General features: G+C 38.9%; 1 protein-coding gene across 3 annotated transcripts in view; it reads right to left on the bottom strand.

Moving 5' to 3' along the window:
* Positions 1–18,361, bottom strand: part of ULK4 (unc-51 like kinase 4) — a 226,361-nt gene that overhangs the window by 76,281 nt on the left and 131,719 nt on the right. For all 3 annotated transcript variants that reach the window (XM_074150384.1, XM_074150383.1, XM_074150382.1), the window contains exon 31: positions 17,771–17,876. In XM_074150384.1, coding sequence (XP_074006485.1) covers positions 17,771–17,876 — 106 coding nt within the window. The remainder of the gene's footprint in view (positions 1–17,770; positions 17,877–18,361) is intronic.

Genomic DNA, 18,361 nt, shown 5'->3' with positions numbered 1-18,361 from the left:
TTAGTACTCTAATATTACTGAGGGAAGAATAATGAGGATAGAAAATTAAGTGACCACTGATTTCAAGATTTGGTGAGTCAAAGGTCACATCAAATGGAAAGAAAACGATAGGGCTGTTGGTACATATAAACTGCATGACCGATACTTTGAAAATTATTTTCTATTCTAATCTTAAAAACAAATTGCATCTAAAGAAGAAAATTTTGCACATATTGGATAGTTTATTCCTAGTACTGGGACAGTGACTGGACATTCTGTGACTGAATAAAGAATCACCAAGTTTGAGCAACAAAAATCTCATTTGAATTTGTCACACTGCAATGGTCAAGGCTCTCCAGAGCTTCCCTCTGTGGGAGGAGTCTGTGGCTCAGCTTTTCCTGCCCACGTGGCATATGGCGCACTGACCAGTGGTGCCTGAGCAGCCAATCCTGCCCTCAACATGCATCAAAATGGATGTGACTATGACAATCAGGAAAGAAAAGCCAAGTATCACCTTTACTACCACTAGGTTGAAAGTAGGCTGGGAAGTACTTTGTTATCTTGAGCGTGGATGCCTGAGAGGAATACAGACCTGACATTCTCAGTGGCAAGATTTTTCTGCTTTGACTCAGGCAAACCATGACGTAGCTCCACTTTTTCAAGACTAGCAACGCTTAGCAGTTATTGTTAGAAGGCAGTTTACAGGTGGCATCTTTCACTTGTGAAGAAAGCGCAGAACTGATGACTCCCCTGGGAACCACATCAAACTCTTCTCAGCATAAGAGAATCCTGCCAACCCAGAAATTTACTTTCTCCTACAATTTAATTTATGGAAGGAACTTGTAGGTGATTAAGACCAGGTGTTTAGAGCAGCCAACTAAAAGATAGAAAACCAAGTGGACTCTCTTATTAAAAGAAAAGTATTTGTGTATAATAAAAGATAGTAAAAATACAACTTGGAACAATTTAGGAATAATAAAATTGCATACTGTTGATTGGTCAATACAAAAATAGTAAAATATATCAAGTTATACTAACAAGGCAAGACTGTGGTTGTTCTGTATGAAAAGATGTGGTTAGAATGACGTATACAGGAGTATTTCTGAAAGTATAATCACTGGTCCCTTGGGAGCTTCTGATTTGCTGCTGCTTTCAAAAATAAAAATAAAAAAATAAAAAAAAAAGGGTTTCCCATCTTAGAATCTCATTAAGGTTTCTGTAACGAAATTTCAACTGAATTCAAGTCTTTGTGTCCGATTGACTCAACCATACTATAATTAATTCAGAACAGATACCCAGGGTGCTTGAAACTAAGTTCACAGCACACGTGGGAACATAGCATAAAGGTTTTTAAGGCAGGGGACTTTGTTCTAGACAAGATTTACTGAGATAGCCCTCCTTCCTAAAAGTACAGCCTACTGAACATGAACACAAGCTTGTTCAACAAGGATAGAATGAAGGATCAAAAGGTAACCTTCTTCTGAAAATAATTATAAGAACATCCAACTGCTTTCTCGTTTTATTAGAAAAAAAAGAATCCAAAATTTATATGAGTGAATACTACATAACTATGGACTGTAATGATGTTCAGAGAATCTATTCGCAGTGTTGATAAGATATTAATAGTGTCTCATTTCAGCAGTCAGGTTTGATTTGTTTGGATACCATGCTGTTGGCACCACAGTCTCTAGAAATGTTATCTGCTTCTTATGTTCTGTAAGTATCTGAGAATAATTGGACATTTATTACAAAAAAAGATAAGTGAAAAGCATAACAGAAAGGTAGGATCCACTGAAGATACACACACAAACTTTAAATGCTCATATCTGGCAGCTTGTGGTACTGGACATAAAAGAAACATTTCATTTTAAATTATTTATTCAAATTAAACCCTTGCTCCCCAGAGATGAAATTTAGTACCCAGCAGAGTCGTAAGATTTGCTGCCAGTTCTGCCACTAATGCATATGTTATGTACATTACAAATAGGCTGCTTTTTTGTTAGTTGGGGAGCATAAGGCCCTTGATGCATGTAAAATCAAGTGCTATCATCCCAAGAGGTAACTGACAATACAGTAGAGTACAATGCTGCCTGACAGACATTCATTTTGTAAACAGCTTTGTTGATGGCAAACACTAGTTCTTCCCAGCTGTTTCCCAGCGATCAATTGTTGGAGGTTATTACCCCTACAATTGCATGTGAGCGTGCGTGCGTGAGACAGAGAGAGGATGCTCCCTAGTCTCCCCTGACAAGCCGTGCTAGGCTGCTTTAAACTGCTCAAATGGGCAGCCTGCTTTAACCCATCTGATTTTGCTTGAAGCAGATTCACACACTCAAATGACCCTTCTAGCTGGAAGACCAAGGGAGGGATGGAGATGAAGGTAACACGGTGACTTCATGGAGTATACATTTAAAATATTTCTGTTCCCAGTTGTGCATATATTAGACACCTAATTTGCATTCTTCTCATATGGATTTAAGCATTTTTATTGATACAGTCTGTCAATGTATCAGTTGTGCAGTATTTGCAAGCACAACCTTCCATCACAAGAAAAACCCCACAACCCAAGACTAATAAGATAAAAATCACATTGGGTTGACTAATATTGCTGTTAAGTAAACCTTATAGCAGCTTTTCAGCTAGGTATTTTTCCCCATATGTCAGAGATACATTAGAGATGGTAGTCCATTTTATAAAGCATAGTAATTCTACAGCATGCTATACTTCAAGTCAGATCCCGATACACCCTATTTCAGTCTTTACAAGGTGTAAACTAAAATAAAATCTCTTGGTTTTGCCAGAGAGAAGTTAAATGATGCTTAGGAGATTTTCCAAACAATAGGTTTTAACGATCTGCATGAGGAACAAGAATATCTAACAGGACACCTTACTCTCTGAGAGGCAACAGTCTCTAAAATCTCCTCTAAAACTAGCCTGAGATATTAGGGGTTGTCACTTTACAGGTACATGGAAAAACTTCTGCTTGCATGTTGTGAATCAATACATAGCGTATGTTTTTTAGAAAAGCAAAGGCTGCATGAAGTCCTCAAATCAATGGCAAAAACTAGATAAAAAGTTCTCCACTAGATTAAAATGTGTTATTTTTGTTAGATTAGGAATTCATTGCATTCAGCAAGATTCAGAGTCAGTAAAGATTCAATAAAGACTTTTGACTTACTGCTCAGAAAGATCAAGCCTGCAACAATTACCACATGATAAAATACAGGGGGAATTTATATCCTAGGCTTCATTTAAAACTAGAAAGTCTTCTAAGAGATTGTCATTTTAATAATAGACTTCCTGTCACACAAGATTAAACCCTGTTTATCTACTTCAAATATCTTAACGTGCTTCTGCTTTGGCGTCAACTTTCCCTTCTACCAAAATCCTTGAGAGACCACATCCCAACTTCAAGAGCTGCCTTTTTGACAAAACCTGTACAGACCAGATATGAACAGCCTCAGAATGCAGATACAGCCCTAGACTGTTGTCACAAATTGACAGCCTTCAACAGCTTTGAACGACGTTACCAGCACTAATTGCTCTAGCTAGGCCTTCAAGAGTCCCTGGACTGAGAGTGATAAGGACCAATGAACCTTGGCTTCTGAAAATTCTATGAAGTTTTCAAACAGTTTTAAATTGCAGAAATAAAACACAGTTGACTACTGTTCCCACATATATTCAGCAAAGAATAAGGATAAAAACTCTGTACGTTTCCCTACTAAAAAGTCGTGCTCTGTAAGAAAAGATATTAAATATTTATTCGTACTCCTCTTGGTCTATTTACATCAATCTTTCATAGGATGAAAACTTACAGAGTTCAAATACTGGGATTTTCAAGTGACAGTCTTTTACAATTGTTACAACTAGACCAAAGCACAAAAGCAAAGGCTAGAGTATCCACTAAGTGGAATTTGCTGCTGTTTATTACAACAAAACTGAATCTATGCCACAGTTTCCTGTAACAGCCTGCATTATTCATCAATTAAGTTTAAAACAGAAATGAAAGCTGACAACTAGTAACTGCAACTGTCCAAGGTGGCCTTGGTGTATTCACACTTGTATGGTCAAAGGACTTTCAACAGAGGTCAGGATGTTACACGACAGTAAACGTGGTTTTGCAGCTATGACCAGATTAAATTCTGTAGCCTTAAACCTACTCAGCTAGGTCAACTGTTTTCTGAGTAAGTGTTAGGATAACTTTGACCAGCACACTTTTTCTAATTTGCTATCATCTCAGCACACCAGTAATGCCACATCTGATTAAACGTCTAAAATCTAACCGCAGACTTTTCACCTCGGATGTTACCATCCTTCTTATCAGAGTGGCTTAGGCATATGTCTTGTTTTGTTTGCATAGATGCTTGTTCTACTTTGACCTATCCATGATTTTCAGTCTTAACACTGGATCTTTGAGTTGGAACCCATCACACTGTGATCATGCTGTCATCTCAGGCTGTACCAGAAATGCCTTAACTTAATACTCATCATCAGTACAACCCAGACCAACAGAGCCTTCATTTTCTGTCACCACAGCTACTTGACCCCAACTATCCTGGCTTCAAATGACTGCACTGAGCTAAGACAGCTGGTGCTACAGCTCAGTTTATTTAATCGAGAGGCAGTCCTGGCTCTGAAAGAACTGTAAAAGTCTTTGTGTGCTTGAATACTGTGTTCCATACCATGTCCCCCTTATCTTAACAGGACCCACACAATAGGAACACGGGTTTACTGACACTGGGTTGACGACAGCCTGTAGATTCCTGCGCAGATACCTGTCACTGGGAATAGTAGAGCCTGTGTATACAGTAACAGACTGGCTCAGACTCTTGGGGAAACTTCTGTGTAAGCGCTGTAAGATCACATGGAATGATTTGGTCTACTAGGCTATCTTGGCCCAAGCCACTCAGTTTTGAAACAAAAACAGTGAACTACAGCACCCATCCCAACAAAAAGCTGAACTGGATTCTGCAGCGGATCTGATGCTTTAACTGAGAATCTGGATTCTGCTTTGTTCAAGGACAACTAATTTCTTCAGAGGTGAAAAAGAAGTTAAGAACATCGATATGACTACAGCAAGAGAGATATGGGCAGCACAGAACAGAAAAGAAGGATGTAGAGAGCCAGGATTTTTTTTGTTAAGTGGGTGCCCTGTGAAGATGTGCAACAGAACAGCAAAAGGTACACAAGCCCTGCTTTAGTACTTTACTAGTTTGGGATGGGATAGAGTTAAATTTCTTCATAGTAGCATGTATGGACTATGTTTTGGATTTGTGCTGGAAATAGTGTTGATTAGCTCACTGATGTTTTAGTTACTCCTGAGCAGCGCTTGCACAGTGTCAAGGTCTTTTCCATTCCTCACAGTGCCCCGCCAGTGAGTAGGTTGGAGGTGCACAAAAATTTGGGAGGGAACACAGTTGGGGCAGCTGGCCCCAACTGGCCAAAAGGATATTGCATACCATATGATGTCATGCTCAGCAATATAACTGGAGGGGAGGTTAGGAGGAGGGGCTGCTACTCCCAGACTGGCTGAGCATTGCTCAGTTGGTGGTGAGCAATTATTTTTATTTGCATCACTTGTCTTTCTTGGGTTTTATTTTCCTCTCTGTTTGTTTGTTTTCTCCTCTTCTTACAATTTTTTAAAATTCCGATCATTATCTCTTTTCAATTATTAAACTGATTTTATCTCAACCCATGAGTTTCTTTCTTACTTTTACCCTTCCAATACTCTCCCCATCCCACCAGAGCTGGGGGGATTAAGCGAGCAGCTGTATTGTGCCTAGTTGCCAGACAGGGTTAAACCATGACAGTACCTTTTCCTTCTTCTCTACCCTGTCTGCTCTGCCAGGCACAGGTGTTTATCAGACATTAATGTACCACAGGGTCCCAGTAACTTTACCAACTTGCTCCAACCAACAGGGAGCCTCCACCATCCTGTCTCAGGGTGTGCTTCATGTGTCACTTCTTACGTGCCTTGGGCACTCCCACTATGCACCTACGTTTTTCCTCCAGCCTGCTTATGCCCAGACCAATGATTCTAGAAAACAAATTCAGGCAAAGAAATCAAGTTCTTATATAAGTTATATTAGAACTTAAAAATGTTTGGAAAAATTAAGCTAAAGGGTATTATAAAATAATCCTGAATAGCAAAAGAAAACATAAAACTATAAAGACTACATATAAATGTTGTATTTTAGGTAAAATTTGACAAATAAAATAATATTTAGGTGGGAAAACACAAACATCACAGGAAGTTGCCAGTAATATAGACTACTACTTTGTATTTGTGTACAAATTGGGATTTTCAAAAGGCTTTAAAAACATAACTAACTCTGGTTTCTCCATTATAATAAAATATCCTTTCTGCTTTAAAGAGAAAATTATTTCAAAGTTTAACTGTCTGCAAACAGTTTAAATAGATTATTTTGTGAGATGAACACATTTGTTCAGTCCACAGTTTTCCTGAAAATAACTTAGAAGAGGAAAATATCTGTCTGCCTGGGAGCTATGACAACTATTGAAAACATCTAAAACAAAACAAAAACCTCAAACCCTTCTTTAAACCAGTGAAAAACCTTAGATTTCATTTATCTGTCCAATACATAGATCTGGTCCTGCCAAAACTGGTGCTTGTTTGTAGCAATTGACAAAATGAACTCCTTTCATTAGCATCAAACAAGTGCATTTGAAGAAGACCATTACCCCTATGACAGAGTAATGATTGATGTCGTTTAATTTTGTGTATAGTACTCTGTACCTTTGCAACTTTACACTTACCTCAAATTGGCAGTGATACATCGCTTTCATACTGGGACTGCTCTAACAGCTACAGTAGAAAATATATGAAAGTCCTACAACCTATGCATAGCAGCTGTATTCAAACTGGGCCTCTTTTCAAATATATAGTTAGATTTTTAATTTCATCCCTTAATATCATCTTTCAGCTTACTAACTACATCTGCCAAGCTACACAGGAACATCATCATAATTAGATTTTAATTTATTATCTGTAACAATCTGTCATCAATAGTTAACTTGAAGTTAATAAGATAGCTACACTTTACCTAGTTATTAATTTTCACTCAAATTGAACAAATCCACTCGTCCTACTATATGATTTGGGTTGCACTTCAGGGGAGTACTGCCATAATGTCTAGTGATAATGTTTAAATTAGACTGCAGGAAAAGCAGCACCTAGAATGAATGCAAAGACAACACTCTCTAGAGGGGAGGAAAAGCTATCATTTTTTATGGATAAGCAGGTGAAAAGGAGCCCAAGGATTTGCAGAATTCTTCCCTTTTCCCAGTCCTGAGTTTGTCATCAGGAAACCTTCAGATATGTACATCCTCAGATACAAAATCAATCCCTTAAATTTTAACATAAAAATTTCATTTTTCAAATGAGTTTTCTGTTTCCGTGCATTATCAGTCTGTGTAATTGCTCAGCCAAAACCTTAAATCTTAGTTTTGTCTAGGAATCGGACAGGCATAAAAAAACGTCTATTATGGTTGGTATGGCTGGTTTGGAAATTGCTATGTTTATTGAATTAACCTCCCACCATTAAACCAAGCTGATCAGTTATATCATCAGATTTCTGCATAGGACCTCTCAGACTAAAATATCACGAATGAAAATATTTTGAACGTTTCTTGTTATTACTCCTTTCTCTTCCATCAATTAGGTGATAAAATGAGATCTCTTAGCTATGCTGCAAGATGATCTGCTCGAATGACTACAGGGATAGCATCAGGAAGCCTACTCCAGCCACAGAAAAGGCCGGTCCAGTCCTCTTTTACAATACAGCACTAGCAAGACAAGCTGTAACAATCTGTTGAGCCTTTATTAACTTATTTTATCCTTTGAAGTCTTAGCAAGTGTGCTGTGACATTTTGCGCCTTATGGGTACAGCTCTCAACAACAACAGGCTTGCTTCTACTTGAATGGCATAACTGTTTCTCACAGCAATTACTGTTTCTATTTTCATCCTTTTCAGATGGCTGTATTGTTGAATATCACAGGATGACACAGGTTATTTTTTCCTCAAAGACTTCACTACTACAATGCTATTTTGACATGATTACCACTTATCTTTTATGATACCAGACTTCTAAGTTTACCCATGTGATGTTATACACTTCCACCTGAGCGACTGGCATTTCGGGTCAGAAAAACATGTCTTAATACTGTTAAAAAACATTCTGAACTTCGTAACATCATAGAAGAGACTTCTTCAGGCTCAACCACCACTGACTTCTCATATAAGCCGTAACTCAAATGAACATAGCGACACATGACTACTATCTTTAGATGTTCATAGAGACATCTCTGTGCTCAAGAGCTGAACTAACTACTACAGTGCTGGCAGGGAGCCGTGAAAGGCTTACGTCCCGCACGGCAGAGGCTTTAAGGTGTACACCTCCTAACCGAGGGACTTGACCTGTCACATCCAAACAATACAGAAGCAACATCTACAACTACTCAAACAGGATGATACAAGCCTGTCTGCACTTATTTTCTATATTTTGAAATAACTTCTTACTTTACATTTATTTAACTGAGAACATTTTGTTTCTAAACACTGATTAAATACAGAAAAATTGTTTTAAGGTTCTTACTCATATTGATTTCCCTAATTTATTCTCTCTGCCAATCTTTCCATCCAGAATCACACTATGTTGCATATGAACTAAGCTTTGTATTTGCTTAGGGTGATATACAATAGGCAGGTATAAGGTACTGCCGTGAAACAACATATTTTCTGTCTTCAGTCACTGAAAAAACATTCCTATATTGTATCCGGTAAAAGTTTTGCAGAAAACTCCTGCCTCCTAGGAATAAAAAAAAAAAAAAAAAAAAAAAAAAAAGTTGTGGATGCCCCATCCCCGGAAGTGTTCAAGGCCAGGCTGGATGGGGCTTTGAGCAACCTGGTCTGGTGGGAGGTGTCCCTGCCCCTGGCAGGGGGGTTAGAACTCGATGATCTTTAAGCTCCCTTCCAACCCAAACCATTCTATGATTCTAATAAACAGGAGCTACTAAGGAATGAGCGAACAGCTTCAGAATCATTCCAAGTACGTCTGATTTCTTCACAGACTATGTCTGTGCTTTTTGTTTGTTTTGTTGGGGTTTTTTTAAGGACATATAAGTTTAAGTAAAGTATTTTATAGGATTTATAGGATTTTATAACTACTGCCTTTCTCTTGCAAGTAGACTTCTCCTGCGTGACTAATCCATGGTCCTCTTCTTGATAGCTGTCTTAGTTTCTTCCATCTTGAAAGAAAATCGTGCAATTTAGAAGCCAGCTACTCCAACAACTCACTTGTATTCCAAAATCAAAGTCCCATGCAATGTCACACCAACACCTTCCCAGTGCTGTGCAGTAGTTCAATTACTGCATAGGTGGGTGCAGCCGGGAGGAAGATCTTAGTTGCCAAGTTAGTGCGATTACTGCCCAATTTCATGATCACTGATGATTTAGCAGGTGAGAGAGCTGGCTAGAAACCTAAAAGCTGATATTAAAAATTGCGCTATGAGCAGCATAATCAAATGTCTTTTGGACACTGAAGCTGAAATACAATTATCTGTGAGGAAGTCAAAGGTAGAAGAATATCCTCCAAAGATTTAGGTAAGTTAGAAACCTTTGGGGTCTATCTAGAGAGCTCAGAATTCATTGGCATTTATCTATAATTATATTAAAGACCTGTTTATGTAAAAGACTGATACACCTATTATTTTTTTTAAGAAAAAGGTTAAAGTTGGATGTTGGTCTCGTGAGTGCCACTTTTTGGCTATGCAATATTTAACAGATTTTAACAATACGACATGCGAAGACATTTGAAATCTAATTAATCTCTTGACATTTGACTAAAAGTCAAAGCAGTGGACCGCAAGATGAGTAAGGATATCTCACCCATGAAGGCTGATCTTTCTTTCATGAGGAAAGAAATGCAAATGAGTTATGATGATCTGACTACAAAGTTTATTGCAGATCTCTTCCTTTTTAATAACTGTCCCTGCTTTAAGCACCTACCATGCTTTCTTAATATGATATTGGAATAAAAACTGCTGGAGCTGACATTCTACAGTTCCACTAAAAGGTCCTTCCTTAGGACCTCCAGTTTTTACACAAACTGCTTGAAATACCATGTACTACTAATAGTTGCATTTTTAAGGAAGAATTTGAAGACTAGTTTTATCGTTTTAAGTGTTAAACCCCATAATTTCACTTTTACTTCAGTTCATAGATTCATAGGTTGGTCCAGGCCGGAAGGGACCTCCAAAGGTCATCTAGTCTGACCTCCCCGCAGTCACCCCCAACTAGACCAGGTTGCCCAGGGCCTCGTCGAGCTTCACCTTGAATATCTCAAGGGAAGGGGCCTCAACCGCCTCCCTGGGCAACCTGTTCCAGTGTTCCACCACCCTCATGGTAAAGAACTTTTTCCTAATATCCAATCTAAATCTCCCCTTCTCCAACTTAAACCCACTGCCCCTCGTCCTGTCACTGCAGGCCTTTGTAAACAGACCCTCCCCAGCCTTCCTGTAGGCCCCCTTCAGGGACTGGAAGGCCGCTATGAGGTCTCGCCGGAGCCTCCTTTTCTCCAAGCTGAACAACCCCAGCTCCCTCAGTCTGTCCTCATAGGAGAGGTGCTCCAGCCCCCTGATCATTTTGGTGGCCCTCCTCTGGACCCGCTCCATCAGGTCCATGTCCTTTCTATATTGAGGGCTCCAGACCTGCACACAGTACTCCAGGTGAGGTCTCACCAGAGCAGAGTAAAGTGGCAGAATCACCTCTCTGGATCTGCTGGCAACACTCCTTTTGATGCAGCCCAGGATGTGATTGGCCTTCTGGGCTGCGAGAGATTCAGAGATTCAACAGCATTAACACATAAGGAATAAAGTTTAAGATTTGTTGTACCGTATAATGGAAACTGTTCTTAAACATCCAGACAAACATCTCTGCTTATGCTGCTAGTGGTGGTTACTTCAGGATAGCAGCCAAACCCAGGATCACAGCAGTAAAGCCTGAAAAAGGCCATTCAATACAACATGACTGGGTTGAACATTATATATACATATTGCCTACTTGTAAGACCATCATGAAAAAAAAATTATAAACCATTTATGGAGTATAATGAGATTTCAAAAAAAGCTAAAAATGTAAACTCATTAGTAAGTAATATTTGGCTGCAAACAATTTACTAGATCAGCTTTGAATTACAGTGGAAACCTTTCCTAAAGACAAAATTACTTGGAAATACTTTTTATACATTCCAAAAGTAGTTGCTTATACAAATGTAATAAGTTTTAGGAATTGTCAGGAAGGAAACCTGCAGACAGGCTATCAGAAGTTATCCATTGCAGTCTATGACATTTATTTTCTAACAACCTCCTTTATTCAGTTCTTCAGAGTGAGGATCCTGATGAAGCAGCTAAAAGCCTTTGAAACACATTTCTCTACACTCTAATATACTATTATGTCCAAACTCTTCCTGTAAGCAAAATGCACGTAACGCGACAATTACAATGAAGAATTTCCTTCCCTTTGAATATGACCCAGGGACAAACAGGACTCAAAGTCTGAAAGCACTACTAACTACATACAATTAAGATGATTTAACTTTTTCTATTTTTAATTTCTGCAAACTATCTATAAAACTAACAAACCCAGAAACACAAGAAAAGAAATAAAGTTGACAAAAAAACAAAACTGAAGGCAAAATACAGATTTTTGTTATCTGTGAGTTATAGCAGAGTACCTTTTTACTAAATTAAGTACTGTGAAACACTTGGCTATTTATTAGTCATCACCTTCTCATAATTAAGCATTCTTGCACACCGACACCACCCACTTATCAAGCAGCCAAACCTCACAGATGTGGTTCATCTTATGCCGAAATTTGTCGTTATGTCAATGCTTGTCACACACATGTATAATAATATGGGACTGCCATAATGACTATAGAAACAGATGATCATCTACTGGACTCCTACAACTCCTGCTTAAAAGCTGATAATTCCAGCATCTAGAACTTGGTGTTCATTTTATAGTAAACAAATGTTAACCCTTTCAAAGGGCAAAGTAATACATAGCTGGTGGTTTCACAACCAGTAGAACTAACAACACCCCATTTCCTACAGATTTGCATGCTATATCCCTGCCTACCTCTATGGTAATAAGTCATTGTCCTTGTCACTGCTGACTCCCTTTCCTGCTTTCAAAACCTTGGCACTGCTTCATCCTATTTCAACCAAATAGTGGGAGCTGCTCCCATATACTGACGGATCCTGTGGGATCATTACACAGGTGCCCTCCTCAGGCACTGACCAACATCACTGTTGAACTCAGTCATTACAAACTTAAAACAGAAGACTGAGATACCCTAAAAAGCAAATGGGAAGGGAATATAGGAAAGACCAGGGGGATATACTAAATAATGTATCTTTACAGGCCTATTAGTAGACTTCAGAATACTAGTAAGAGTATAAGTTTTACACATTATAATTTAATTTAATAAATGCTAATGGAAATAGAATTCACAGATGAGAAGGTTTCACCTCCATCAGTAAGAATTATTATACTCCAGGATATAAACCCAGACCAGTTAGCTCCACTTTGGTCATGTAATAACTTTATGATAAAAGGAAGTAAACTGTTCAAGAATGATGGCCCTCTCACATTTACATTCTTTAGTTTCTACCTGCAGGTGAAATTACATCTGTTGGGTTTTTGCAAACTAATTTCCATAGGGATGGTCCAACACAAGTTGCAAACAATGTTTTTTAAAATTTTGTAATTTGGAAATTTAAGGTATTAAAATTCCTTTCTTTCCGTAACTGTGTAAGTATATATATACATATATGCATGTCATGTATTGCACTACTCCATTTGCTGTACGTTAGCCAGGAACATTTAATTGATAAGCCCTAATTGATTAGCCTTTCCCTAAGCTATGGCACTAACTTGGGTCTCTCTCCTCAGATATTGATTATTATAGAATGAATACATCCTTTGTATAACTGGAACTCTCTCAAGTTAACTGAAAATTGTCCAATGATTTCAAAAGATGAGGGAAGGGAGGAAAGAAAGAGACTGGCAGACAGAAGGCAAGACAGAGGGAAAGACAGTAAGTCTCAGATTCTTAGAAGGCCATGCTAAAAGTGACCGCTATTGTCTTGGCTTTTTAGAATCTCACCTTAGCTATTCACAAGAGATCCTATATTAATCCCAGCTTCAGTAATTAACCTGAATCATATTATTCCCTTCTGATTATTAAGTGGAAATTGTCATTAATGTTAACAGAACAAATGTTTAATAGATGATAGCACAAGTACAGGCCATTTTAAATTCCCTCTGTGACTTTAGTTGCTTATGTTATTCTCCATTTCACCTTTAAACATTACAAGTGGTTATTATTACATGTCTGATGTACTGTCACACAGAAGGACACAGTTCAGGGGAGAGAGAAATTAATGCTAGGCAATCCACCCTGAACGGAAGTTGCTGAAATGCACAACCATAACATTGTTATTAATATGAAATCACAGAAGTAGTAATGAAGCAAGTGCCATAAGGGAAAATTTCCTTGAGAAAGGGGAAAGTTCAACATGTGAACTGCAATCCATTAAAAAAAAATAAAAAATCTTTATCATCTAATACAACTCCTTTGAGCAGGAGAGAGTTCTGATGGCTACAGGCACAAAAGAAAACAGTGACGAGGGTCTCGATCTGTCTGCAAAAATACTGCTTCTTGGCAGTTGAAGACAGACGTACATATTGGAAAGAAATCCTCATTGCAAATGTCTGGACTCTCAGAAATGTAAAAACTTGACAGGACTGACCCCCTAACCCGAGTTCATTATAATATTTAGCAAGTATTTAGGGCTTTAATTTCTAAAGCTGCATATATACATGAATTAATTATCACACTGTAATGGGGAAATTAGGGAAATTGATGACATATTATTCTGCCTTTTTTGCTTAAGACAGCATAATAGCTCATGGATGCTGAATACCTTCATTAACAGCATGGACATAGAGCATTAATAGGATGGAATAACATGCACCTTCAGCAAGTTTGCAGATGACATTGAAATAAGGCAAGCACTTGATGTGTTGAAGGCCTGAGGTAACATTCAGAAAGAGCTCAAAAAATGGGCCACCAGAAACCTCTTAAATTTTAACAAAGGTAAATACAAGCTTCCGCCCTTGGGAAGGAATAACTTCATGCAATAATACAGGCAGAGGCTGGAAATACACAAGCCATGTGGTTCACCCTCCTAAACACCTCGGTTGCTCTCCTCTGGAATTACTCTCATCTGTCAATGTCTTTCTTATAGTTTTGAGCTCAAAAATGGACACTGCATTCTAGATGAAATCTCACAAGTGCTAAATAAAGGAGAATAATCACTTTCCTCAACCTTCCAGTTATTTCTTACCACAGCCCTCTTTTGCCTTTATTGCTGCAAGGGCAAACTGCTGACTTCTCTTCAAGTTTTCTATTTGTTTTTGAGGATCCTTTTCTTCAGGAGAGAGCTTAGTTTCCATTTTACTAGATCATGTTCTTCTCCATCACACAAATATCATTCAAAGATGACAAGTTGAATATTCAAGATAGTAGCAGAGGAAGTTTAAGGTATTTTCCTGTAGTGAACACTATACAGTTACAGTTGGTAATGAAAAGGATAAAAAGCCCTCTAGTTTGTATGGAATAACTTTTCATAGAATCATAGAACTGCTTAGGTTGGAAAAGACCTTTGAGATCATCAAGTCCAACTGTTAACCTAACACTGCCAGAACCACCACTAAACCATATCGCTAAGCACCACATCTACCCGGCTTTTAAGTACCTCCAGGGATGGTGACTGAACCAGCCTGTTCCAATGCTTGACAACACTTCTGGCAAAGAAATTTTTCCTAATATCCATTTTAAACCTCCCCTGGCACAACATGAGGCCATTTCCTCTTATCCTATTGCTTGTTACTTGGGAGAAAGAAACAACACCTTGCTACAACCTCCTTTGAGGTAGCTGTAGAGAGCAATAAGGTCTTCCCTCAGCCTCCTTTTCTCCAGGCTAACCAGTTCCCTCAGTCACTCCTCATAAGACTTGTGCTGTAGAACCTTCACCAGCTCCACTGCCCTTTTCTGGACACACTCCAGCACCTCAATGTCTTTTTTATGATAAGGGCCCCAAAACTGGACACAGCACTTGAGGTGGGCCTCACCAGTGCCCAGGACAGGGGGACAATCACCTCCCAAGTCCTACTCACCACGCTGTTCCTGGCACAGGCCAGGATGCTGGTGGCCATCTTGGCCACCTGGGCACTGCTGGCTAATGTTCAGCCAACAGTCGATCAACACCCCCAGGTCCTTTTCTGCCAGGCAGCTCCAGCCACTCTGCCCCAAGCCTGGAGCGCTGCAGGGGGTTGGTGTGACCCAAGGGCAGGACCTGGCACTTGGCTTTGTTGAACCTCATCCCATTGGCCCCAGCCCATCAATCCAACCTGTCCAGATCCCTCTGCAAAGCCTTCCTACCCTCAAGCAGATCAACACTCCCACCCAACTTGGTGTCATCTGCAAACTTACTGAGGGTGCACTCGATCCCCTCATACAGAGCACTAAGATATTAAACAGAATTGGCCCCAATACTGAGCTCTGGGGAACACCACTTGTGACCAGCTGCCAACTGGATTTAACTCCATTCACCACAACCCTTTGGGGCCCAGCCCTCCAGCCAGTTTTTAATCCAGCAAAAAGTATGCCCCTCCAAACCATAAGCATCCAGCTTCTCCAGGAGAATGCTGGGGGAAATGGTGTCAAAAACTTTAATAAAGTCTAGGTAGACAACATCAACAGCTTTCCCTCATCTACTAAGCAAGTCACCTTGTCATAGGAGGAGATCGGGTTAATCAAGCAGGACCTGCCTATCATAAACCCATGCTGTTTGGGCCTGATGGCGTTATCCTGTACATGCCATGTGATGGCACTCAAGATGATCTGCTCCATAACCTTCTCCAGCACCGAGGTCATACTGACAGGCCTGTAGTTCCCTGAATCCTCCTTTTCTCCCTTTTTCATATAAAGAAAATCCTACAGTCTACAATTAAAACGTCAATACCTTCATAACATTCTTACAAACCAAATTTCAGAAGTTCTTTATTCACCAATTAGATCCTTAATCAATAAAGCACCATCCAAAATCCAGGTTTTCAGTACCCTGAAGATTAGCCAATGGGGAAAAGGCATGAGGTAAGATGGGGACATTTTACTGGAGATAAATTATTTTTGGCTGCTGCACTGCTTTTTCTAATCAGGATGCTGAAGTTCAGTGAGCCCAAGTTAGTGTTATCCAATCACTAATAGTCTGAAAATATTACTGGAGTCATTTGTGACATAGCACAAGGAAAAGATAAAAGACTTTAATAATGTTTCTATCCCACTTCCTTAATTTGGAAAGTAGCATGATTGAAGACCTGCATTTTATTTTTGGAGCAGATGAGAAGCGAAAGAGCACTGATGTACTACCAGCAGCATAAAAAGTACATGGGAGTTTGCTCTGTGAGACAATAAAGTGGAGATATTTAGGGAATGAATGCAGTGTTGCCATGTTGTTAAATAGTTTTGCACCTAATTTGCTATGCAGAAAGGCAGAGTGTATTACTTCGAATAAGGCATGCCAATTACATGGTTACAGTGCTTGTGGGACTTGAGCTAACTTCTATGCATATCATTGTGCAGTTTTAATAAGTTATACTGTTGCAGCTCAGGCCAGTGCTAGCCTGACACAGAGCAGGTGTGCCCAAAGATAGTAAAAGCAGCACATACATCTAAACCCCAAGAAACCCCAAACAGTTCTAAGTGTGATATGCAGTTTGCTGAGAAAGAACCAAAGAATCAGAATCCTATGAACCATCTCTCTCCGTTTCAGTCATATTTTCCTCTTCTTTCTTTTCTTGTGGCCCTATTCTCACACCTCTAACTTCAGATGGATCTGTTTGAAGAGGAGAACGTTATGAGCTACAATGTCAAGTTCCAGTTCATCTCCTGAATGATGGCATTGTCCATTCAATCCCTTCAGAACAAAAAGGAACAGGAATTCAGCTTCTCACTTTCTGGGTGAGTGCTTTTACTGCTAAGGTAATTACGAAAACGAGGGCATGACCACTACTACTAATCTTGATGGAGTTTTAGGCTGGTATGTGTTCTGATTTACTTTTTTTAATTGCATATCTAAGGCAGATCCAATTCTTCAAATTTACTTGTCACCATCAGTGTTTATACTTCAACCATTAATCGCAGTATGTCTCATGTCTTTCCTCTTCCGATGTGAATACTAGAGAAAAGCTATAACCTGATGAAGTTTCCCCCTCACACTCCACCCAATCTTTTCCTGGAGACCTTGAAAAGGTTTCCTCTCAACTCTTGGCTTCTCAAGAGACTTAGCTGTCTCTTCAGTGCCTCTCTATGCAAATTTCTTCCTTTTCCTTCTGGAGCATGCCATATACTGCTATACCAGTAGTTCTATGTCTTTGATTTATTCTATACAAATAGTACAAATAATAGCGTAGACCTGTATTCTTGGAGGAATAGCTTTCCAGAAGTTAAATTTATAAGCAAAGCAGTAAGGGAGGTAGATGAAAGGATGAGGAGTACCAGTCAGTTACAACGTGGTTATCTAACAACCACTATAGAACATAACTACACACAAGTCTACAGTTTCATACAGTGCCAGATATTACAACAGACTGGGAAACATCCATAGTAAGGAGAATAACTAAAGATAAAGACAACATACCTTCTTCAAAGAGTAACATCATGTTTGTGCTTTTGTTAGCAACCATGTTATTTAGTAAGGCGATTACAGTTTGCATTGTATTCCCAAGTATACTGTCTTGGTGTTCCTGTAAAAACAACAACAACAAAAAAAAACACAAAATGAAAATAATCTAGTTTTCCTTTTGCAAGGTTACAAATTTATTCCCTTCCAAAAAATGTAGTAATACAAAAGCAATACTCTCTCAATCCCTTAAAGCTCAACATTTAAAATACTGGAAAACTGGCCAAATATCTTAGTAGAGAATATCAATTTCAGGGAGCCAATTCTAAAATTCCCTCAATGTTATTTTGAAATGAAAGAGTTCCTAGTTAGGTCTAAAATTTTAGGACTTTTAGAAACAGCAGAGAGCTTTTATCAACCTAATCTCTATATATTCAGAACCAGGAACATTTCCCTGTGTATGGTATTTCTTTTATTAATGGTATTGATTTTACTCTTTTCCGTTTCAGCTTGATAACTCACAGTAAGTTGTAAAATCTATTGGTTTTGTTTGTACACTTTCATAAGCGCAAAACTAATTTCATGTGCACATTAAAGACCTATTTCTGT

This window comes from Numenius arquata, chromosome 7 (assembly GCF_964106895.1).
Source record: "Numenius arquata chromosome 7, bNumArq3.hap1.1, whole genome shotgun sequence".
In the NCBI taxonomy this organism is placed as follows: domain Eukaryota; kingdom Metazoa; phylum Chordata; class Aves; order Charadriiformes; family Scolopacidae; genus Numenius; species Numenius arquata.
Note: the sequence above shows the minus strand (reverse complement) of the source record. Positions and strands in the feature narration are given on the sequence as shown.